The 25,468-nt window shown below is 40.4% G+C and overlaps 3 protein-coding genes across 6 annotated transcripts in view; 2 read left to right on the top strand and 1 right to left on the bottom strand.

Moving 5' to 3' along the window:
- dlgap1b (discs, large (Drosophila) homolog-associated protein 1b) overlaps positions 1–7,288 on the top strand; it is an 89,305-nt gene extending 82,017 nt beyond the window's left edge. For 3 of the 4 annotated variants that reach the window (XM_088402393.1, XM_088402392.1, XM_088402391.1), the window contains 2 exons: positions 1,000–1,152; positions 2,325–7,288. In XM_088402393.1, coding sequence (XP_088258519.1) covers positions 1,000–1,152; positions 2,325–2,540 — 369 coding nt within the window. In that variant the 3' untranslated portion in view covers positions 2,541–7,288. Of the gene's footprint in view, positions 1–999; positions 1,153–2,104 lie in introns of all 4 variants that reach the window. The other variant, XM_088402394.1, reaches the window with a different exon arrangement.
- Positions 7,289–8,374: 1,086 nt separating this feature from the next.
- Positions 8,375–14,615, bottom strand: tgif1 (TGFB-induced factor homeobox 1). Its single transcript, XM_088402396.1, has 3 exons — positions 14,322–14,615; positions 11,352–11,581; positions 8,375–9,667 (listed from the first exon to the last, which is right to left on the bottom strand). The coding sequence occupies exons 1-3, from the start codon at positions 14,335–14,337 to the stop codon at positions 9,017–9,019; spliced, it is 897 nt and encodes a 298-aa protein (XP_088258522.1). The 5' UTR covers positions 14,338–14,615; the 3' UTR covers positions 8,375–9,016.
- A 2,028-nt stretch (positions 14,616–16,643) lies between these two features.
- Positions 16,644–19,509, top strand: otud1 (OTU deubiquitinase 1). Its single transcript, XM_088441861.1, has one exon. The coding sequence runs from the start codon at positions 16,872–16,874 to the stop codon at positions 17,985–17,987; it is 1,116 nt and encodes a 371-aa protein (XP_088297987.1). The 5' UTR covers positions 16,644–16,871; the 3' UTR covers positions 17,988–19,509.
- Positions 19,510–25,468: the final 5,959 nt, after the last annotated feature.

The raw sequence follows: 25,468 nt of genomic DNA, 5'->3' as shown, positions 1-25,468 counted from the left end.
CAAATAAGGTTTCCATACTCTCCTGATGGTTTTCACGATAAATTCTCTATGCAAACTAGGCATGGGCCGATATCAGTTTCTTATGGTATGATAACCTTGAGCAAAAATATCTCAGTATCACAGTATTAAAATTACAGCTTTTTTTCCATACAACCCAATCAATTTTATTTTGGAACAAAATATCAAATATTTTGTTCATTAAGAAATGCGTACAATGTTTAATATCAATAATTAAATACATTAACATTCTTTTTTTTTTCCTAATTGTTCTTAGCGCAGGGTCCTGCCGCTGGTAAGCTAGTTTCAAAACAAAAACCCTCCTTACTCCCCTTCATGCATGCCAGGGGCAAAAGAAAAGAGCGATTGACATCAAATTATTTTTAGAGGCAGCCTAATGACTCAACTCTGCAAGCACTAGTGATACCGCATCAACAAACCACATCATGTTCATTGAATGTCCACTGTGGGGCCTTTTAGACTTTGAAAAAAACATTTCTATACGAACGATGCGAATATTTTCAAAATAACTTCAAATGTTATCACCTGTAAACCGTAAACATGTATAGAAAGCAAATTTAAGCAAATAGAAAGCAAATACAGCGTATTTATTGGTTTGGACACATAAACATGTTATGTCCTTCAACATGCTCCTTAGGTCCGAAGGGGATATCCTCCCAACATGCCAAGACGGTGAAAAAAAAAAAAAAAAGCCATCTAATTATTTTCAAAGAGGCGGCTTGTTGAGTCAACTCTGAAAGCAGCCAATCATATTCTGGTCCGTTTAAACGCCCATATGTTAGATTAACCAAAAAAAATGCTCATTACTGGATGGAGACAGTACTCGCAGTTATTGAAACCTTGACTTTTTTTAACACCACGGTAAACGGTCAACCCGGATATCGGCCCACGCCTAATACAAACCTTTTCGTTGATGTCACAGATTTGAATGACATAATTACATCATAATGATGCTTTGGTGTGCGTTTGTGTTACCCTCAGAACCCAGACGCCAACCCGCGGCCCGTCTCCCAGGATCTGGCGGGCTTCTGGGACATGCTGCAACTGTCCATCGAGAATATCAGCCTCAAGTTCGATGAGCTGCACCAGCTCAAAGCCAACAACTGGAAGCCTCTAACGCCTCCGGAAATCCAGGTGCCCCTTTTCGACGAATGTGTTGCGATTATTATTGTTGTCACTTGGGAACGGTTAATGGCTGCTAACCTGCATGCTCCCTGCTGCTGTTGTGGTTTGGACCAGGGTCGGTTATTTCATACGATAACTTGATATTGTTCCACAGATATTGACAGTATTGCGATAATGCACAATTTTTGGTATATGAAAAGAAAACCATGCATGATGCATCATGATTTCTTTACAACTTGTCCCTGGGAAATTTGAGATTTGACATTACTGTGTCAGTAATAATACAGTATACCAATCTTATCTTGATATTTTGGACTACTATTTTTAGCCACTGCGTATTTTCCCAAAGATAACATTATTTGCATATGGTGCCACTATCGATAACAGTTTGATGATTACTCGTGGGTCACTTGGTCATTTTGAATGGAAGGGGACCACTGACTGACTAATATATCTTCCAAAATACTAATATTGCAAACAGCAAAACCATCTTAATATTTATGCATCTGACCAAGAGAAAACTTGAATTTGACTTTTACGTGTGTACAATAAGTGACAATATGCATAGATTTTCATAGTAAAATCATATAAGATGGATATTTTGTCTTAGTGTTTGCTTGCATGTTTTTTTTTTTACATTGGTTCTTTCTTGTGTTGTTATCTTGTTGTTGATAGTGTTTTGCTAATTTGCAAAAGAGGGAATTAGGGCCCAACCAATGATAATTGGCTGTTTTTATTTTCTACTTTAAATAGAGGGTTTGGTTTAGTAAAGTTTAGTATAACAGTTATAGTAATTTTCCGCCTGTAATTGACTTTATTGTTGTTGGCATTATGACAGTCGTTAGAATTTTACAGCTGTGGCCTCAGAAATTATTTGGTTTCACTTTTAGTATGCATGTGCTTTTCTTTATGATTTCAATTTTTTTTTTGCTGACATCACCACTTTTTGTTTTGTTGACAGTGAGCCGCCATTTTGGAGAGCCTGTCCATCTCCAATTGTGCTTCTTTATTGTTTTTTAACCTCACAAATGGCTGTCTCCGCCCACCATAACACCACAAAAATTCAATGCATGCGCGCCCCCTCAAAAAGGTCACTTGCTACACTTTTATTTTGATCTATTTTGGCCCCTGAATGAGGTGGATGCAGCAGGCCACTTAAGTGTGTTTTACCACCTGTCCAGGAGAGACGCGCACCCCCTCCTGTGCCAAAGAGGTCCCAGAAGGGCCACGCCCCACTGGCAAGGGACCGCTCTCTGGAGAGCTCGGAGCGGCAGCGTCTGGAGGCCCGCAAGCGCCTGCTCGCTGCCAAGCGCGCCGCCTCGGTGCGCCAGAGCTCCGCCACGGAGAGCGCAGACAGCATCGAGATTTACATCCCAGAGGCGCAGACGCGATTATGAAACACTCGCAGTAGCACTGTATGGTAGGGGTGCTCACGGACTATACCACATCACTGTCGCCATGGAAATAAGTATATTTGGAATATTTATTGATTGATTTATCGAACCCCTTGTTCGCCTCTCCCATCGCTCAGCTTTGATGTAGCACCCACACCTCCCTCAAATCAGCAGCTCACATCCATACACACGTTCACACATGATATGTCTTTTGTAAGTTATGGAGCAGCACACATAATAAGGCATATTTTTATTTGTCTATCTAAATTATGGCCATATCATTGATACAATGATGCCTTGAGACACGGATTTAATGAAATCATCTTTCATTCATTGAAATGAATGAACATGACAATCACCCCCCCACCCCCCCAAAGAAAAATGCCAAATAAAGAAAAATAGTACAATGATTAAAATTTTGTACATTATACATATGAAATTTTAAGTTTTCCATGGTTAATTATATGCGTATAAATGACAGAGTCTTACCTTTGACGCATTTATTTCTCATGAAATACCAGGGAGTGAAATGGCTCGTTTACTGAAACCCCGGCCCTCACCGCTTGGCTGTTGCGCCCCCTTTATGAAGTCGTTCAAAAGCCAACGAAGAAATAACAACAAAAAGCTAAAATTGTAGCGATCAGTAATGGCAGTCAGAAAAAGATGCCCAAACCTGGCATTGAAACGAACTGGAGTTGCCAACAAAGCAAAAGACGTGTCAAGAGAGCATTCACAATAACTATCAATCAAACTATCCTATCAAATGGGCCCCCTTGGGTAACTTCTACTCATAACTACTGGGTGAATCATGCTGTATAACTACAGCAAAACTTTGTAACTAATAAATGAAACCTTACTGTTTACTTGACAGACTTGGCGCAAATTCACCCCTCACCAAACGCTTGAATGAAACCGAAGGTATAACATTGGCGGCAAGAAGGCAATGTGGAGGTCATACAGGAGCCTGTTATCGTTCGATTGCCTCCCGCAAGTGATTTTTATCTGCTTGGCTGGGGCTGTTTTCAAAATGCATTAATAAAAGAAATTAACATTTTGGGCATGTATAAGGTGAGAAATTACATTGGAACATAGTTAAGAGCTCCTAAAAGTTGAATTTTGGTGATATAGGCCGTCTAAATTACTTGTGCATCATCACTCATTTCAATTAACCCTTTACTGAGCAAAAAGTGTCTGTAACAGCCATTGGTTAAATTCTAACGTAACCCTAAATTTTCTCTAACATCCTGAAAATTCTCACCTGTTTAGGACTTAAAAATAGTCAAAAATAAACTTAAAACATTTGTGCCTAGTAAAGGCCGTTTTTAAAGTTTAGACTAGCGACTGACAGCAGCCACTGTGCCCAGTAAAGGGTTGTGCTGTTCTAGCTGGTGCTAAACGCCTTGGCCACCAAATACAAGCAAAGAAGAATAGTTTCCGAAAAAGTTTGATCCAATATGTTGCTACATTCGTTATTCTTAGTAAGGAATAAAGAACATAATACGTGTGAATAAGTTATAAGTTATAACATTCTATTCTCATTTGGTTGTGATGCTAATTGTTAGCCTGTTTCCATAATGTGTAAAACACTAAAATGACGAATCTTTTTTCACAGTACCCTTTCCATACACAAGGTAATACACAAGGTAAAATGTGCATCACATATTAGAAAACATTCATTTACAAACAAAAAATAACATTTAAACCTAAATAAAAGCTAAGCTAGTTGTGACATACTGAAGGCGTTTTTAAGGAGTTTTTAAGTTCTTTTAAATACGTGTGTTTCTGTTTGTCTATTTTGATGGTAAACTTCAACTGGAAGTGGCAATAAACAGCTTGAATCCTACTCTTTGACGGTAATATTAAACCGCTGCTTAAGATGAAGTGAATTGAGTTCACTGCCATCATATTGAGCTGGATCAAAAGTCACACGTCAGCACGACATTGGCCAATAAATTTTAGTCAGGAGTATCTCAAGGCACCTATGTACAATGTTCCTTCGCCATATTGCCGTTCTACGGTCATCCCCTGATGTGTAAATTGTTCATGGGAACTATATATATATATATATATATATATGTATATATATATATATATATATATATATATATATATATATATATATATTTCAATCCCATGTCATGTCATGGGCTCGCTGTATGCGATCTTTTAAGCCGTATATTGAAGTGTAACATTGTAGCGTAACGACAGACAGTTGAAATAAAATTGCACATGTTTGGGTGCACAATTGCACATTTGTGCGGCAAAATGAATCTCTCGCAGTGGTCGAGAGCTTGCATTTTGTCTGCCCAGGTGTGCAGTTTTTTCCAGATTTTCTTCTTTTTTTTTTTTTTAAGAACGCCACAAAGGCCATTTTGTCTGTGATGTGTAAGTGTGTATGTGTGTGTGTTGGTGTGTGGATGAGGGGCAGTTAGGGACACGGGTCATGACACACGGTCAACTGAAAGACTCACATACTCGGGAATCTCTCTCATGGTATGTGCGAGAGGTTATCCTGATTTACATCCGCACTTGCGTACGTATGCGTGTGAGGCGTCTTAAGAATTCAAGGACAATGTCAGCAGTCCCAGGAAAAACATTAGGTACACCTGCACAAACAAAAACAACTAAAACAATTCTGCTTTTACAAAGATAATGTTTACTCGTGTTGGGTTTTAATTTAATTTTATGGTTTGTAGCGAATCTCATGGAAAGCTGCGGGAACCATATTTAGCTCATTGTTTATTCATTTACATTTTTGTAAGTTTTATTTTTTTTTTACAAAGATCTCTGAAGGTAAAGTCATAATAAATATTTATGAATCTCTTAGTTTATTTGGAATTTTATTGTATATTGACACCCTTGTAAATACTTTAAGTTCTTATTTATTTTATTATTCTGCAATGTATTGCCTCAAAAAATGGCATTATCTTTGTAAAAGCATTTTTACATTTATTTTTAATGCAAATTTTAATCCCTCAATTGTCCATTTCCAAACGGTAATGCTTGAAGAAAATTCACTGTATACATATTCCACGCATTTTTTAATTGAATTTTAAACGGCATAATTCATTGGTTCGCATGGTGTATGTGTACCTAATATTGTATACTTATATGTAGTATCTGTCAACACACCTGGTCAGACGGTCTCAGATGAATTTTTAAAATATTGATGGGTTATTTTTAATAAACTGCTTCTATATTTTGTTTTTTATAATGTCATTGTATGACACCTTTATTGACAGTATTAAGACAAGATAACTAGCCAGGGAATATATTTATTTTTCTTCTCACTGTGGTAATTTGTTGAAGGTCATAGGCAAGCATTTTGATAATTTAATATTTTTTAAAATATTTTTTCTCCTCTCTGTGGTCATGTGATTGTTTTAATATTTTCTTTTAATTTTTTTTTTACATTTTTTTATTGAGTAGGGGACTGTTTACCGGCACACTGACTTTGAGGCCCGTCCACTGTGTTTTCCTTTTTTTGTTGTTGTTTTCCCTTCTCGCCTTAATTTGGACAGTCGAGCACAACGGCGGTCTCAGGGGAAAATGTGTGTGTGCGGCGTGTGTTTGTTTGTTTGTTTATGTGTCACTCTATACGTTGTCTCTGCTGTCAATCAAGTGGGACTTGCCATAACAAAGGAAGCTCGGTGGCTAGTTTAGCGCGTAGGAGATGTGACCATTCGGCTCGTGTTAACTGGACCTGCTTATGTTTTGTGCCATTGGACTCAATACTGAAATGAAGTAACGCGATTAGCCTGCTAATCACTAGCTCCTTTCATACAGATTGTAAAAGTTTGCTTTTTTTTTTTTCTCGCGCTGTTGAGAGTAAACTGCATGAAAACAAAATTGAAAAGCCCAACTCAACAGTGCAATTTCAAGTGGCATTCCAAAATAAAATAATTTTGAGCTAAATTGGCTATTCTAAGGAGTCTTTGAAAAAGTCACGTGCATTTATGGGGCAGGTGCTCAAGCACCCTAAAAATTGACACACCTTTTGTCAAAATTATTCACATAATTTAAAATGCTTCGACTTACCTGAATCAACACATTCAAAAAAGCTATTTACAGATAAGGTGAAGTGGAGCTATAGTTCATATAAAAGTCTACACACCCTTGTCCAAATCGCAGTGTCTCATTTACTGCAGATCAACAGTGGCACAACTAGAAGCCTAATCAATACAGTGATTATATTAATAGAGGTATTTTGATGTAATGTATATATATTTTGGTAAAATATTGACAAAAATGAATAGGTGCCCTCCAAAGCAAAGAGATATTTTCCTTTTAAAAAACAGCTTGGATTTTTTTTTTAAATGTCAGGCAATGGCTGTATGACAGTTTAACTTTCTCTGTTGCTGCAATTTTGCAGAATCTTTGTGTGAAAGTGACTCTTGACTAGCAGGCGCTTGTTTTTTGTTTTGTTTTTTTTGGAGTGGGGGGGCGTGTTTTAGATGCCATTGCTCATTTTTATGTTTTTATTATTTTTTTATGAATTGAATTTTGTGCGTCGAGTTCCGAAAATGACACATTGTTCATAATCAAGAGAAGAACATATCAACTCCTGATGTAGCAGGGAGTCTGTGGTGTAGTTCAATTGTACATAAATGAATGTTTCCCCCTGTGTAAATGTAAATGAAATCAGATAACCTTATGGAAAAGATGTTTTTTTGTATTTAATGTTGCTATATGTTTAATGGACGTGATGGCACGCGTGTGCGAGCATTAAAAATGAACCCTGTGGCCATTTCTCTGCTCTCTCCGCATGTGTTTTTCATCGCGCCGCAATCAAAAGACACAGCGAGGTGAAAAGGCCGGCGCGATGCGCTCCGCAGGGGCGTCGCCCCGTAATTACGCCTTAACCTCTGTGCTGCTTCTGCTCCTGGCTCGTCAAACACGCGCCAGTCCTCCAGTGTTGCCTGCATTTGAGCTGTGAGTGGTACGCAACATATACATGTATATATATATTTATATACACACACACAAATTCCAATCTGGGCATCTGACAAAATTCAGTGCGGCTCTGCTTACTTTTTGGCTTAAACATGATAGCAGCGTTGTCACAGCTGCAGGAGATTAATTGCTTCAATGATCGCATCAATGTTTCATATGGTGTTGTCACTTGAAAGTGGCTCTGGATCTTCTACGAGTATAGCTAATGATATTATAATGTGGGTTGGTTATTATGTAAATTTGATAGGTGATCAGGTACTCATCAGACCAGACTTTTTGTCCAATATTAATTTTCCATTATTTTGCCCTTCAAACATAAAAGGAAGAATGTGAAATTGCACTGCTTTTGAAAATCGCATCATGCAAGCATACTCAGTAAATAATGAAATTAGTTACTCTGCAGTGAATATGTGAAGAAAAAAATAATGAGGAATTTTCTCCCAATTTTGTTTCTTAAATATTTTTGCTTGTTTTGCTAGGTTGTCACATTTTAACTAAGGTATTATTTTCCTTCCAACAATTTGGGATTTTTTTTTGTTTGAATTTATTCTTAATTTATCATTATTATCATATTATATTATTAAAATATATTAATAACTCACAAACGTTTTACTTTGGAAAAAAAAAATATATATATATATATATAATCTTGGAGGAATTTCAAAACTAAAACCATGGTTGCTGGAGCTCATGAATGAACGAGGCCGCGGCGTCATCGCAAGCCGACTACAAATCCTATTGAGCAGCTTTGCCGATGCAACAGCTGTCGGGCCAGACAGGAAGTGTCCTTACACGGCGGAGGCGTCACTTAATACCCCCGCAGGCACGCTCCGTGTTAATTTATGCGGGATTAAACTAATTAGCCGATACATGACAACATGAAATGTAGAAAAAACAAAACTTTATTTGAGTCCCGCGTGACCTCTCGCTCGCCACAAACATTGCACAGTATGAAAAGAAATCACATCAGAGGGCGTCATGTCATCACATCAACTATACAGGGGGTTTTATTGTACATGAATATGCTTCTTTTTGGCCGTCTTTGTCAATAAAAATAAAACAGCGTGAAGAAACGTGTAGTGTGTCATCGTCCAGTCCACTGGCCCACTCTGCTACATTTGTCACCAGGAATATGTCCCTTATGTGGGCAATAATAGAGTAAAAAAAAAAACAAAAAAAAAACAGCTAAATGACAAACTATAGTGTAACATTAACTACAGTAGTGAATATGTTGATGCCAAAAGCAAAAAAAATGTTAAGACACTGAGATCCATCAGGAATTGAAATGTGTTTGGACAAAAGATGTAAGACAGGTAGCATTTGTCCCATATTTTTGGTCCCTGGGGTGCAAATAAGATACATGTCGATACAAATATGAAATGGATAAACATCTTTGAGCCAAGGCACCGTGATAGTTTTTTGTTTTTTTTAATTAACAAAAAAAAAAAAAAAATCAGATTGGTTTAGAAAAGATAGAAATCATGAGGGTGGTTGTTCTCAGTTTTTGAACTTGGGGGTCCACCATTTTAGGAGACTAACTGTTTGGCCTGCAGCTCCATTTCGGCGGCCCTCTTCAGGGCCACGTCCACCAGGAGCTGGAAGCCACTGAAGTCTTGCGTGAGGTCCGGCGGGGTCGGGGGAGGGGTGTTGAAGAGCCCGCTGCGGGGGCTCAGGTTTCCCTCCAGGATGGTGCTGGTGGTGCCGGTAGCCAGGTGGGCGCCCGCCCCTTTATCCAGACACCTGAGGAGCGCCTGCGCCGCCTGCAGCCGCTCGGCCGCCTTGTCAGAGTTCAGCGGCGACGGGTGCAGGGCGGTCGGGCTGGCGACAGTGGTGTGACAGATGACAGAGGGGCGGGTGGGGAGGGTGGCCGTTGAGGGGGATGTGCAGGTGGGGGAGTGCGCCGAGGAGGGCGACGCCGCTTTTCTCAGGACACCGGGAATAGCAGGCTCGAAGCAGGAAGGGTGTAGGACCCGTTTGTCGTAGCCGCCGTCGTCGTGAGTGCCTCCAACCGGGCTGCTGCTGCTGCTGTTGTGTTTAGGCGACTGGGAGCTGTCGGAAAAGCTGTCGCCCGCCTTGCCGCACTTCCTGGAGATGGTGAACTGGTTGGGGTCCTTCCCATCTTTCCGCAACATCTCGGGGAGCAGGCGCCGCCGTGCGTTGATGAACCAGTTGCATACCTGGGAAAGGCCACGTGACATCAGTTTCGGAAGCTAAACGTAACGAAACTCCATGAAGTGTTCATTGTTACCCCAACACTGACAAATCTGCCATGTTTCCCAAAAACTAACACCCTAACCTATTGACCAGTTCGCCCCCCAAAAATGATACCTTTGCAAGAAAGAAAACCTGTCTTGAATAACTGACAAGTTCACCGAGCAACCATCATCCCTTTCTGATTCAATCAAATGCCATAAGGTTGGCGAAAGCCAATACCACCTTCACCCCATTAATCATATCATAGAACACTTTACCAAAGGTCAACTATTGTCATCTTTGTGTGGAACAACCCCTCCCCGACAGTTTTGCCCAAAAATGGCAAATTTCCCAGAAGACCCAGAACAACCCATCCCCTCACCAGCTGAGACCTAACAAGTTCACCAAGCAGCAGAAACCAGTCCTCAGTCTACAGAAAAGGAAAATTCCTCTCATCCCTTCATCAAGATAATTAACCTTCCCCATCAATGTGACAACTTCCATACTATCTATATCAGTGTTGTGGTTTTCAAGACCACTTTCTAACTTTGCACCCGATAGTTGATTTTCTCCACCCACTTTCATAAACTCACGTTGGTCATAGATTTGCAAAGATGAAAGTAATTGATCATCATATTCATTGATAATGATGTTTACTCATCGACTTGCTTGGAATACTCAAAATTTCAGCCTGCTGACCGCAAATATTTTATTACAAATATTTAGTTATCAATATTTAATCTCTTTTTGGCGTTACAGGTCCAAATCATTAATTCATAAAAACATGCTTGTTTCATTTTTGCAGTCAATTTTAGTTAATGACCTTAAAACTGTTCTTTTGATCTGATTCGTCAATTGCTCGACAATATAAACACCGGATTAATCAATTATCTAAACGATCATTAGTTGCAGCCATTATTATGTAATTAAGGTCAAAAAAGGTAACCAAAATACTAGTGTGCCACATCCAATAAACGGCTCTAAATTTGCATTTATGTCCGTACTTACCGTTTTTCATTGGATTATTTCATATTTATGGTGTATTAAATGCGTTCTGTACATTTATTTTTGTAATTATGACTCATATTGCATTAGGTCAACGATTGACTGGATTGCTGGATACTTGGTGTGTGCATCTTTCCAGGAAAAAGACTATTTGATATCTATGTCAATAAATTTTAGTTTGACTCGATGTACACATCTTCGCATAAAACCGATTCACATTGTTTTTATTATAACCCTAGTAGTTGAATCATGCTCCTCATTAAGGGTTATTTTGCTGACTTGTGCACTTTTTCCTTTTCCGTTGATCTCGCCGTGTGTTGTAATTGAGGTTAGATTTTGACTGCTGGCAATAAAACGGTGGTTGTCATAGCAACAATCGGGGGGTCAACTGCCTTGTTTTCTTTGGTTCCGCGGGCTAGTCGTAACTGGCTGCAGCTATGTAAATGACTCCGCATTGTTCCCAGACAGCTGGGATGGGAACGGCTGCGGGGAGGGAAATTCCTCAGCGTTCACTTACTCACTACTCCCTCCTCCTCCTCACATTGCGGAGTTGCGCCACAAAAGCAGACGACCTCCAATGCAGTGGTGTGTCATGTTTTGACAGGAAATGATTCAGCCCCCCCCTACTTGGAGTGTATCCTTTGTGTGGGCGTGCATAAATACCTGCAGTGTGGAAAGCTGCGTCTGCTTTGAGAGAAGAGCCTTCTCCTGCTCCGAAGGGTACGCATTGTACCGGTGCTCATACAACCAATCCCTGAGAATCTGTACCGACTCCTTGGGCAGGTTGCCGCGCCGCTTTCTTTTCCCGCCGCCTCCGCCGCTGGACGACAGGTCCAGAGGAGTGTCCACGCCGTCGTCGTCATCAGTCTCGCTCCCTGACAGCATCATCAAACCTTAGAGAAGACGGGAAAGAGAGGTTGGTTTTCCTGGCTGTCAGCCTGCGCCACGCGATTCATCCGTGGAGCCAGGAAATGTGTGAGAAAGAGGAGCGGGCGGCAGGACGTCACAAAAGCCGTTGGCGGCCATAAAACCAGATCGGACACATTGGAGCCACGCACCTCGCGTGCTTGTGTGACTCAGGCTGACCGTCGCAGGCCGCATTGTTTAATGGAACTACTGCAGAAGGGACTTTCAAAGGCTCAAAAGGCATCCAAAACATTGGATGTTACAATAGTCACTGTTTTCAAACTGAGCCTCCCAAGGCCCCCAAATACAAAAGTCAACAAGCATTTTACGTGGTCCCCAATATGCCTCAAAAGTCAAAACACAAATCCAACAAAGAAACAGTTACACAGTGAACATCCCTCAGCTTTAAAATATGCCACATATGTCAACACATTTGTCACTTCAGCTCAACGAACATGTCAGAGGTTCAAAACGGGGCTCAAAAGTCAAACAACTTGTCAACAAACACATCTGGTGACATTTCAGCTCAAGCAGCATCTCAAGCGTTCAAAATAAAGTACGTTATCCCTAAAAAGTCAAAAGACAACAAACAACTCTGGCAAGATTTCAGCTCAGCAAAAACCTTAAGGATAAGCTCCTATCAAGTGTTTTGAGCCCCCCCCCCCCCCCCCCCCCCCCCCCCCCCCCCCATCATGGCAGTACAATGACTTGAACCAGGATATCCAAACTGTGGCTTGGGGGCCATTCGTAGACCGCCATTTATTTTTCACTAGCCTGCAGCACGAAACATAACTGCGCTAAACATAATATATGACATGGCCTAGCTAAAAATAAATAAATAGGATTATACTGTTGAGCTTTTTCAAACATTAATTAAAGATGGCATTTTACATGGCCTCAAAGTTTGTGTAAAAAAATAACTAATTTGGTTTGTGTGGTACAGATCTGTTCTAAATATGCAAATTGTGCAATTATTTAGGAATAAAATAACACCTTTTTTCAAGTAAATTTCTGGAAAGTAAAGATCATTCAACTTTATGTGCCAAAACGGTTTCTTCCACTTTGTGTCAAGGTCGGATTTATGACTATTTCACATTAATGATTCTCAACTTTTAAAAAGGATATGTTATTCAAAATTTTCTTGCTTTGGTTCTGTATGGGGAGATGGGATTCAACTGCTGTTCATTGGAGGTGTGAATCAGGTCTTGTGGGATACTGTGCTATCGGCCACCCAAAATCTTGAGAAATCCTTCACTATTTGCTTTATAACCTTTGACAGAAATTTTGATGGCTTGTTTGCTCGATTCTAGTGTCTTGAATGAAAGCAGAACATTTTTACAATGGTCCTTTTGTTTTGCTATTTTTCTGTATGTGGCCCTCAAACAAAAAACATGTTTGGACATCCTTCACTTGAACTGATTTTCATATGATTTTTTTATTTGGAACTTAATATTTAGAGTAACTCCATGACAAACCATTTGGTAGCATAAAAAAAATCATATTCTTTGTGGGGGATAAATACAACTTAGCTTTCCATCAACAATGTGTGATTGTTTTAAAAACCTATATCGAAAAACAGGGAACTGTGCACTGTTTCGAACCACAAAATGTTGTAAATAAAATGTGGACCACCTGTCTTTTACTTTTTACCCCGAAAAATAACAAAATGTCATTAAAATAAAGAGTCAATTGGGGCATTATGAGGTGTTTGACAGATGTAGGTCAAACATCCGCCATCTTAAAGTTGGAGTTCCTTGGGGGGAAAAAAGACATTTCCGGGTTTCTTGTTTTAAATGGCACCTGGTCACGTGAGCCCAAGTTAATGCGGAAGTAGGTCTTTTGAGGCAAGGTGTGTGTGTGTGTGTTTAGGGGGGTCTTCATGTATCCGCACCAAGCAGACCGCCTTGGGGGCCGAACTCTAGTGGGAAAAAGTGTAGAGCAACCAACAGGATGAGGTAATTACGTGGGCCGGGGAGATGTTGGTGGTGCTGGTGGAGGAGCAAGGGGGAGGGGAGACCTGTTGCAAATCAGCGTCTCCAGACTAAACAAAAGAATCTGGGGGCTGCTTGCCTTTCTTTGTACGCTCTGCAGCAAAACTTCGAACCCTCTTTCCCAAAACCAAACACCACCCAGAATAGCCCTAAACCACATTAAAAACCAGTTTGACACTTTCCCCGTAAATGTTCAGCGACTTAAAACTCGTGTTCTTTTGTGTGTGGAGAACACGCGGTGAGCAAACTTCCAACAATGAGGTCACCCCCCCCCTTCCAAAAAAAAAAAAAAAACGACTTCCATTGGTTCCGTAACACATATGAACAAAGACACTGACGTCGAGTTTTACAAATAATTGCACAATTTCCCAATTGAATAATAAACCAAAATACACACGTTATAACTTTTCAACCAAACTCCGTAGCGAAAGTGCTGCACTCGCGCAACGCGTTCAAACTTCCCAACAAAGAGTGGCTCTACCCGAGCGTGGACGTTTAGTTTTAAATCCGAGAGACGACGCGCAAAATTCGGCGTTATTCTCTCCTCGCTCCGGCTAGGACTTCGGCCGTAAACAAGCAGGCAACAAACAAGAGAATTTCTGCGGTGACGTCTAGCCAGCACATGGCACTCGCAGCCTGTCATGTCTGCAGCGCAAACAATAGACCCCGAGGAGGGAAAACGCTTTTGAAAGCCTCCCTTTTTCTTGTCTGTTTTCAATTTTTCACCACATCTTACCTTTTTTCGTCTTCATATCCCCCCTAAAAGCCCACTTTTGATCCTCGCGTGGAAGAAAAGAAGCAAACGTCCCTGCAGTGGTGTTCTGCTGCCTCAGCGCGTATCCAAATGTGAAGGATCCTTATTCATAAAGAAAGGGGGGGTGATGTAAAAATGTATCCCGTTTTTGAGGGGATCTGTGTCGTGTGTTGGTCCGTGGCGGAGGTAGGAAGGCTGTGTATTGGGGGGGTGGAGGAGGAGGTGGTGGTGGGGGGGTCACCTGAGATCTCTCTCTCTCCTTCTGCGAGGCTTTTTCCTCATTGACTGCGTTGTGTGTGTTTGATGGAGGGAACTGGGTGACAGCTATCTTTGACAGCTGCGTGACTCAACCCACGGAGGATGCTCCCTCCCCTTTCCCAACCGCCCGCTGACATCAGCTCAGCGCGCCCCTCTCTCCTGACGCACACACGCACGCAAAACTGCCAAAACAAGCTACTGTTGTTTTTACGATTTGTTTACGCTCTCGCTTTCACCCCCTGCCGCCCTTCTAATTATTGGTTTCGTTATAGACTTCTCTAATCCTATATGCGCTGTGTGTTTATGTGTGCAGTTGAGGTTGGCGCACTAGTCAACACGCAAAAAAAAAAAAAAAAACAAGATCAATGCCTTCATTTGTATGCGCCGCATAGCCATGCGACAGCTGCTCGAAAAAGCTGTGGTTACGCTCTTGAAGTTAAATGTCTCCATCTTGTGGATGATTGTGGGACTGCAGCGTTTGTAAGTCGACTTATTACTATGTCCCGGTGTGCTCAGTAAAGGACACTTTGGCCTTTCCGATGTTGTCTCAGTAGAGGACACTTTGGCCTTTCCGATGTTGTCTCGTGTTTGGAAAAAATAAAGGAAATTAATTTTACTGTCGTGCACAGACAAAACAGCCAACACAGAAATAATAGCTCGGGAGAAGAGAGGTCTGAGGCGTTGTTTTTGTTTAAAATTACAAATATGTGGGTAGAAAAATTGTAAACATTGGATATTTGTGAGTCAAAGTTTGTAAAATAAGCATGTTACTTTTCCCAATTTCAACAGGTCACGGCACCATTTAACAAAAACAAACAAAAAAGAGCTGATGTCAACCGAGACGGAGGAACGTGAATCATGAAACAGATTTGGAGATGTACTGTTCCTTGTCATCTTCAAGAATGATTCATGGAGGATCATACATTTTTGGGCCATCCAGTCATATTTTGAGGTTATGGTCTGTGCAGCCTAGAAGTACGCACGTAAGTAGCAAAGTATATCACAGTCGTACATTTTTTATTTGATTGTTTAATATTCATAACTACTGTATTTACTGCAGTTAAGATTTATAGAACTACTATGTTAGTGGGAGACTATGGCACAACCTCACTTTAAAATTCAGGTTATATCTTTGCTTGTGTTGCAAACCTAAAAACAAAAGATTATTTGAAAATATTTTAGATCTGTCCGCATTTATTTGAAAAATCACATTGAAGAATTTAATGCATTGTTTGATTTTCGTTTCAGTTTAAAATGTATTCCATGAAAAATGTGTTATTTTCTAACGTTGCAAAATGTTAACCAATCTATTACATAGTTACAACATACACCCCATTTTGATATCAATCTTTCCTTAAAAATGACCTCATGCATGTATTGTTGAGACGATGTGGTGATACCTATATTTAGCTTGTGCCTGTACAACATGTGCCAGGTCATTCAGTGCCGGACATCAGGCAACTTGGTTAAAACTGTCACACTGAAATTGAGACCGTTAATGCCCTGTATCATCACATTCAGTGATTGACACTTGACACCTTTTATTATATTGTTACTTTATAAATAAATACCGTAACAAAATCCATCACTTCCCCCATTCAGTTACTCATTGGCAAATTTTCGTTGTCAGCAAGAGATAAAATGTACTTTTGAACGAGTTCTTTTCGTTTAAAGCGTTATTACTCAATCAGTACAGTATCGCATCTTTCTCATAAATAGCCCCGTACATCACTGCATTCCAATGACTTGGACCGGAAGTATATGTGTGTAAAGTGTGCGAGATACTGACCAATCGTACTTTCAAAATTAAGCAAACACTGGTCATTTCCATAAATAAATAATGCTTTTGTACTTCCTCTGAATGTTTTCTTTTATCGGAATTTTTTTTTCTACTTTTAATTTATGGAGTTGAATCAATGCCCATTTATTGTCACGGGTGCATTAGCGTTCACTTTAAGTATGGCAGTTTTATTTTGAAGGCAAAACAACCAACAGCACAATGGGAGTCACCCGGTCTAGCTTGATAGTGTTTTACAACTGCCAAGCTCTTCGCTTGTTGGGAGGCACCCCGAGTTACGTGTGTGGAGCCGAAGTATAGCGTGTCACCCTCCCCTCATTCTTAAGCTATCGTGATCAGAAGGGTGGTCCCGAAAAAAAGTTGCCCTGCAACTTCGCCGCGTCGATGTCGGTGACAAGCGGCGGTATTTTTAGCTGGGGCCGTCATCGCGTTGTGACTGGCTGGCTGTGGGCTTGCTATAAAGGACGCGCATCGACATGCAGCTTTACAACAGCGCCTTGACGCACTACCCGAGATCGTCCAGCAAAGTTACCATCACTTTATCCGGCGGAACCGCCAGCCCACCTGAGCAAGACGCACCGGGACCGAGCCAGCCAGACGCGACTTCTACTTCCGTAAACATGCCTGCCTTTTCTTGCTACGAAGCCTCCTCTTCGAGGCCCAGGCCCGTCTACTTCACATCCACTGCCGAGTTGCTCATACGCAGAGGGGACGGGGCGGAGAGGGCGGTACCGGTCCAAATCACCAGGGTGCCCAAGCCTCTGTCCCCTGATGACGAGCTGGTTGACTTCTTCGATGAGCTCAGGAACAGGACGGATGGATTGTTCATGGATGATCCCCAAGAAAGTCTTCTGTTTGAGAATTCAGATAAAAGCAACAGGTTGGTACTGGAAAGGGATCCTTGTGGCACTCCACCAGAACCCCACCTGGATGATGAAGGAGCTAAATCTGATTTTGAGCTGAGTGTCCTCCAGGAGCAGAGAGGGGACAACAAGGTGACCCAGGATGAAAAGGTAGCCCGTTACCTGGCTGAGGTGGAAACGCAGAATAAGTATCTTCGGGAGAGAGGCAAGTTCAGGTACCACATCATCCCGGATGGAAACTGCTTGTATCGGGCCGTGTGCAAAGCAGTCTACGGGGATCAGGCGGGGCACGGCGAGTTGCGCGAGCGCACCGTGCACCACATCGCCGATCATCTGGACCAGTTCAACCCTGTCATCGAGGGCGACGCCGGCGAGTTCCTCATCAACGCGGCGCAGGACGGCGCCTGGGCCGGATACCCCGAGCTTCTCGCCATGAGCCAAATGCTCAACGTCAACATCTACCTGACCACAGGGGGCAGCGCCGAGAGTCCCACCGTGTCCACCATGGTCCACTTCCTGGGCGAGGAGGATCCATCCAAGCCGGCCGTCTGGCTGAGCTGGCTGAGCAACGGTCACTACGACGTGCTCATGGACACCTGCGTGGACAACCCGGAGTACGAAGACTGGTGCCGACAATCCCAGATGCAGAGGAGACGGGACGAGGAGCTGGCCAAATCCATGGCGGCGTCCTTGTCCAAAATGTACATTGAGAAAAACGGAGCAGTGTGAATGCAGGATGGCCTTTTCTTTTTTGTTTATGACTTTAGTAATATAAATATATATTTTTCTAAGATGTTTGAGATTTAACCGTGCTGTGCACATACTTGACACTTTCTTCTTGCCACCGTTACTACATTTGTGGATGGAAGTGTGGCTGTGTTCGGAATTACTTCTTAGCTATTATATACTGTAGTATATATGCTGTACATATAGTGAGTTTGTCATTTTTTTGTGCTGTTTTCATTTAGAGTCACCTACATGCTGCCTTTTATAGATCCCAAAACAGGTTTAACAACTAATGGTCACTATAAAAGTGAAAACAATGTAACCTTATGGGAAATCACACGGATGGACAGTCTTTTTTTGTCTTAATGTAAAATATACTCAGCTCAAAACATTAAAACAGTTTTTTTGCAGTTTTAATGTTTATTCCGAAACGTCCACTGGCTGACATTAATTGGGTACATTGTAATTATTGACCCGAGAAGTATTCAGAACATTTTATTTTTTCCATGAGACTGATAAATATATAAAAATCCCTACAAAATTGATGTTATGACGAGAGTACTGGGCGAATGATTCCAAACGCAGCTCGTTTGTGTTGATAATAAGACTGTGAGGGCTACACATAAAAAAAAAAAAAACAATTCTATGGTAAAGTTTTAAAACAAAGTTTTGAATCTTAGTTTTTAATGACAAGATACAGTTACAGAGTTACAAAGGGATTTCATGTACTTTTTTTTCGTGAGAAACATAATTATCATAGTATAGCATTACTATATATAAATTGTACGATATTTCCGTTCAAATATTTAGCTTTTCTCTAAGGAATTGAAGTCATTTTGAAAAAAATTCCAAAAGCTTTGCAGATATATTTTTCCTCAAAACTAGGGATTTCAACTTCAACAACATTCAAATTGGATTAAGTGTAGAATTATACTATATCAACTTTCATTTTCTGAGACAAGCCGGATTTTGTGAAAACACATCACAAACACATTATTTAGACAATGACCCCAATACAACATTTAAACAAATAGAACTCAAATGTACCAAAATATAGCTCAACTATTTTGGCTCTCAAATGATAACTAAAATACAGTAAAAATCACACAATCATGTAAAACCCAATAATAGAAGAAGAAGAAAAAAGTCACCGTGGGCCTTAATATTCTTTTGTAATGTGAGTGAAACGCTATGTACTTATTGCTGCACTTTTATAACACTGGCTTAATCTTGGGACCTAAAACTACTTTAAATGATTATGAAGCAGTTGCACATTTCTATTGCAAAGTGTTTTTTTTTTTCCATTCGAGCTTGTTGCAATACATTGTTTATGTACAGTATAATATCTTGAAGTATTTTACGTGGATAATTTTCTAATGTAAAATCGAAGATCATAAAAGCCTTTTTTTTTAATGTGAGTATGCTCAGTAATCTAGATAAAAGTTTTCATATACATACACTTGTCTCACTTTTTCTACTTGCAATTGTTGCACAAATAAAAGTGTCCTTATATTTGACAAATCCATGTCTGACTCACTGCGTGTCTCCGTAGGATTCTTGGAAGAGTTTTTTGGGTCAGGCTCCCTGTCATGTTAGAGGGTTTTGTGCGTGTGTGTATTTTTAAACTCGATGAATAAACACTGCCAACTGAGGGAATCTGCTAACTCATGATTGGGGGGAAAAAAAAACCTTCAACTCTTTTGGCCTAGTTACGGATAATGCCACAATTCTATTACTGTGATATGGCCTCATTGTTGCGAGCTTAGCAATTTTGTTGCTATATTTAGTGACTGTTTTGACCCCTCTAGCAACCATAACAAAAAAGACAAAAACAGACACCGAATTAAATTACACATTACAGTTGTTATGATTGACATTTTTGTTTGGTAACGTGACTGGAGTTTTTAATCATGTAAAACAATCCCTATAGCGTCCAGCCCGAAAAAATATGCCCAGATTTGGTCAATCCCATATTTTTTTTTTTTAACAACTCTATACCCATCCTCGTTGTGTTTTATAATCTTTACAAATTACTTTAAAAGTGCTTGTTCTCTTTGGCCAATGTAATGTTTATTCTTTCACCGCTAGAGGGTGCTATCAATCCCACATAAGTATGGATAGCGCGGAGCAGTGATAAACAAACGTTTTTGTTACACATGACGAACATTAAAATGCAATGACCTGTAAGTCAGGCCGAACAAGCAGAGGTTGTATTGTAAAATGTGTACAATTCCTTTCTATTGACGAATTGGAAATGGCAGTAAATGAGGAGTTAGCACAGTGTGAACAGTCTTATTTTATTAAAAAAAAATATAAGGAAAATAACTCAGTTGACAAAAAATCATTTTAAAAATTCTGTACATGTTGCATATAAAGATCATGTAACATTGGTTAAAAATATTAAACAAGCCTGTTTCACTGATTAGATGCAAATTTATTGTGGCTAAAGCTAAATACAACGTAACTGTACTGGGGGAAATATATATATATAAATATATATACTATGCACACTTTGAACGTTTGAGTGGGCTGCGTAGAAATGTTCAAACTTGTGCCATCAGTTTTTTTCAACATTTTATATCAAAGATTTGACATTTCTGGAAAAATTGCATCAGAATTCTGAATGAAAAACTATGGATGCATGCAGATTGATATGGAATGTGATTAATGATGAGGAAATTTAATAAATGGGTATTTTATGGAATTTGGAAATTAGATTTTCACAATCACTTTGAATTTCAAGCATAGTGGATCAGTCATATTAAATGTCTTATTAATGAAGGGGAACGTTTTTTTGTAATAAATGCAGAATTTGGGGAATTAAAAATATAATAGCCTGCAAATGTTGTCAATGCGTTGCAGCTGTAATGATGTGAACGGATGAATGATGTTGAAACAGATGCATGTCAAAAATAATGGGCAAAAGAAAAAAATGTGATTTGCATGTTATCACATTTATAATCACGCACAATCTCATTTGATTCAAATGCAAACGTTAAAAAAATAACCGAAGTGTATTTGTATTTGCAGCCCGAGAGAAGTCCGGCTGTGGAGCAGAGGTGGTGGGGGCGGAGGTGGGCGGCTGCGAGCGAATTGGAACGCGGCCGCCCCGGCGCAGTTGAGCTGGGCTGGTGAAGTTCAGTTCGCGGAGTCTTTGAAAAAAAAGAAGGGAAAAAAAAGGGGAGAGTAAGGAGCAGCAAGCAACCGGCTGAGGAAAACATTGGACATGTCTCGACACCGCGTGCAGTTCGCGGACCTCCCCACCTCGAATGACCACAGAGGAGGTGGCAAATTTCACAGTAAGGGACTATTTTATTCTTCCGCTAATTGACCTTGATTGATAGAGATGCACTACTCAAATCAATACTCCTGCACCTTGTCTTCTAAATTGATTCACGTTGTTAAACATCCTTGCCGTCCACGTGTGTCATACTAGTTAATATTCCTTGTAATAGTTCTTGTAATAATATTAAAAAGTCAATAATTTGGTTGGAGCGCACCATATTTCTGCTGCGATAGATGAGGATGCAGCTGTTTGCAGACCAGAGGATGTGTGTTTGTGATTACATATTCAGTATATAATTAAGCCGTGTATGCAGCAAGTAACAGGGCGCTGCTTGACTTTTAAGTTGCTCTGATGTTTCCCATAGGAAATAAAGTAAATTAATTTCCACCATGCTTAAATGGTACTCAATTTGATTAAGAGTACAAGCAATGTTTTAATTATGATTTTAGTGGTTTGGGCCTTGTGGTGGTTTTGTGGTTAGCAAATCTGCCTCAGTGCTGAGATTCAGGGATTAACCTTCAATTCTGGCGTTTCTGTGTCGAGTCTCCATGGCATGGCTTTCATCTACAATTTAGAATATGCTTAATCTATTCATTGATGACTCAAAATTGTCAATAGGTGTGAGTGTGAACAGTAGATGGCTGGTGACTAGTCCAGGGTGTACCCCACCACTCACCTATCTGAGATTACAACTCATTTATTGCTTTTATGCTATCTCCTTTGCAAAAGTTTTAGGTTAATGTACAGTGAATCTCTTCGTATTTGTGAAGAACTATTAACATGTGTTTGTGTGTGTTTATCTGTGGAATCGATCAGCCATTCACGCATTTTGTGCTCTATATCACCACAATGTGGTGCAGATGCCCTAGCTAATAATAAAGTACCAATTGGTGTCATGGAAGTATGTTGCATAGATAGTAGCTTTAAGGAGCCTTTCGCTCCTTGTACACCCGTACCTCCAGAACTTTCCTTAAATAAGAGGCTTCATCTTCACTGTCAAACTAAGCACAAAACAAAAATTAACATGCAATTAAAAATGTAGGTATATTTTTGAGTCCAGTAGCTTAACGCTAACACAAAATGGAGAAGATTATAAATGTGCTAAGCATTAGCATCTGTTTTGGTTTCATTGAACACAAATGGTGGACCAACACAAGTAGACAAATAATCTAAAAATACTCCTAGGCATATATTCCTTGTCCTATATGAAGAATGTTTAACAATACTGTGAGCTATTTTCATTTTGATATGGATGTCTCTATTGTACTGGTCTAAGTCACATTCACCCCAAATCCGTTGAATGGAAACAAAATTTTGGAAAAAGACGTTTTATTTCACTGCTGTGCTTAATGCACAAAACTACAAAACGCATTACATTAGAACTCTACGGAATGATTCCAAATACCCAGCCAATGTTTGGTGGAGCATGGAGGTAAAATAAGCATAAAGTTGTGTTTAATACTGGCAACATTTGATTTAACTTGCTGTTGCAGCTTTCAGTTTATTTTAGTGCAGTCCTCTCAGCGTAATTAAATCATCGAAGTTTGGAAGCCCCCTTGCACGGCCTGCTTCTTTTCTGATGCGAGTCAGCAGCACTGGCGCAAGAATCCAGCGCTTTCATTGGAAGTGGCAGCTGCCCTTTGCATGCTCCCGCCAACCCCCCCTTCCTCAGGTGTCCTCTCATGTCGACTCCGAGTAGGATGACGCTCCTCTCGAGATCGCCTCCTCCGTGCTTTACAGCCTCCCCTCAAAGTGTCGTTGGGCTTTTTGACGAGGAGCGCGTGATCCCGGGCGAGATGCAGGCATCGCCATGGCGACGGGCCGAGTGCGGGGCAAGCTGAGACGTAATGGAAAATTGCTGACGTGCCCCCAGCAGAGAGTGATGTCATCTCCGGTGGCAGGGATGTGTTTTTGTGTCATGTCACACACGTGGGTGTGTGAGGGCGGCAGGCTGACAGATTCCCCACCCACCGCCAACAGCCCTTCATCACTCCCGATGACCTGAGGCGAGGTGACATCAAACCGCAATCTCATCTCCGCTTCCCACATGCAGTGCACCGGACAAAAAAAAAAGGCTTTGTTGTTTTTAAAGCAGGCAGCCATATTACGTCAAATTAACTTTTTAATGGAACACAGTGGAAAGAGTTCAACACATCCTCTGAATAGGTACAACAGAAAATGGATTGATTGCTCATATACATATACTTGGTTCCCCGGAGTACCTTGCGATCCGTCAAGTGGGGAAATTAAACAACCAAGTAAATATTTAACAAGCTCCCTTTATTCGATGCGTCCCCTTGTCTGCATGGTAACGAAAGCCATTTTCATGTTTGCTCACACCGCGGTGGAAGGAGATGGGGGGAGCAGAGGCTCATTTGCATGAGACATGGCCACTTCCTAAAATATGGCTGTCATTCTTCAAAAAGATTTTTTATTGGTTGTCAGCATTGCCACTGTTACCTTGAAAACGTCATTGTTACTTTACTGATTACTTGATTTTAAAAACAGCAACAAGTTACTTTAGTAGTTACTTGTAGCAGACGTAAACAATTCAGTTTCAAGTAAAAATGACTTAATAGTAATTTATAAAGGAAATATAATTAAATTCATAATTTTTCAGCAGTAAAGTTAATATTTCTTCTTTTTTTCTTGATATCTAAACTATTTTTCATGTATGCTTAACACCTCTAAAATCAAATTTTGCCACTTGCTGTCGACTGAAAATGACATCACACGTCCTCTGATCTGCGAAAACAACCAATCACGGCTCATCTTACAAATATCACATGAACAAACTTTGTGATTTTTACCTGAGCCTTGAGGATATGTGACATCATTTTCAGGTGATTGAAATTTCAAGTTGAAAATGTGTTTTTAAAGATATTAATCCTCCATGTACAGTATTATTTCTGGCCGAATTTTATTCAGCAACTCTAGAAGACAGATTGTGTAACATTTGTTTTCTTTTTTGCACGTCCGCAAAAAAATTGCATCACTAATGACAATGTACATCCCTATAAAAGCAAAATAAAAGCATGCAACGGTTTGCAAATGAGTCACTATAACAGCATATTTCAGTTACTTAATGTTCTGATTAATTTGCTCTCAATTTGAAAAGAAAATGTACTTGCTATTCCATTAATTTGAATACCTGTACTGTTAAATTCCCACATGCCCCGTGAATTGCCTTCACAGACCCCCAGGGGTACGCATACCCCCATTTGGGAAAGGCTGAGGACTCTACTTTTTTTTTTTTTTTATATGATATTGAAACTGAAGATAGCCTAATTATCTTGCTGGCAGTACTAAGTCGCAGGTGATTAGATTACCAGGTTTCTCAGGAAATTCTATTTGCCGGTATTGCATTGCAGATTTTTAGATTTGGCTTATAAAGGTCTACGATCCAGATTGAATAAACCCACCACTCCTCTCCGAGATCGACAAGCTGTAGATCTGAGCGTCTGTTAAGCAAAGCGGTGCAATGTCTTTCAATAAGCCGCCTTAAAGCCCCAGACAGCTGCACACTCGCCCGCCTTCATCATCTCCAAAGTATTTGAGGACGGGGGCGTCAACAGCTTGTGGGGAGTACGATCCTCCCTCTTGATTGGATGGCCGAGGGATGAAGAGTGCCTTGTCGCTCAATCGGTAGCATGAAGAGTAGGGCGGGAGTGGAACTTATGGCATCAATCATTCGTCTGATCTTTACAGGAAACCACTCCAAGAAGCGCCCCCATGTAAAGTCATGGGACTTTGTCCGCTGAGCCAAATTAAAAGACCCGAGAGCAAATGAGTATTTTTGTCTCTCAGAGCAACCACCTGCCTGTCATTTTAGCCCTGATGTACATGACCTCTACTTGTAATATATCATTGTTTTAACTCAGTGCTTTGGATTATTTAAGGAAAATAGAGCAACAACTTTCTTTGTTGGTCAGAATTCTGACTTTGAACTTTTTTTATTCACATGTAGATACAATCTACTGTAGATTGCGTAGATATGCATTATTGAGCATGAACTCTTTCACACAAGGATCCTGCAAAATAGATACTATAACCTTTGGTCAAGCAGAAAACATTTTATACGGAATGTAGCAAAGGCATTATAATCCAATGTTAGGTGTGAAACTTCCCACATCTCTGATTCAGGTTTGAACTAATTGTGAGTTACCACAATTCCCCAAATATAAGACACATCTATGTA

The sequence above is a fragment of the Hippichthys cyanospilos genome, chromosome 19 (genome assembly GCF_059441005.1).
Source record: "Hippichthys cyanospilos isolate Australia breed blue-spotted pipefish chromosome 19, RoL_Hcya_1.0, whole genome shotgun sequence".
Taxonomy (NCBI): Eukaryota; Metazoa; Chordata; class Actinopteri; order Syngnathiformes; family Syngnathidae; genus Hippichthys; species Hippichthys cyanospilos.
This window is presented reverse-complemented; position numbering and strand designations above follow the sequence as displayed.

Coding starts and splice junctions, on each gene's coding strand:
- tgif1 (XM_088402396.1), bottom strand. Junction 9,668..11,351: donor CGCAGCTTTCCACACTGCAG/GTATTTATGCAC, acceptor GGCCTTTCCCAG/GTATGCAACTGGTTCATCAA.
- otud1 (XM_088441861.1), top strand. CDS start 16,872: ATGCAGCTTTACAACAGCGCCTTGACGCACTACCCGAGATCGTCCAGC.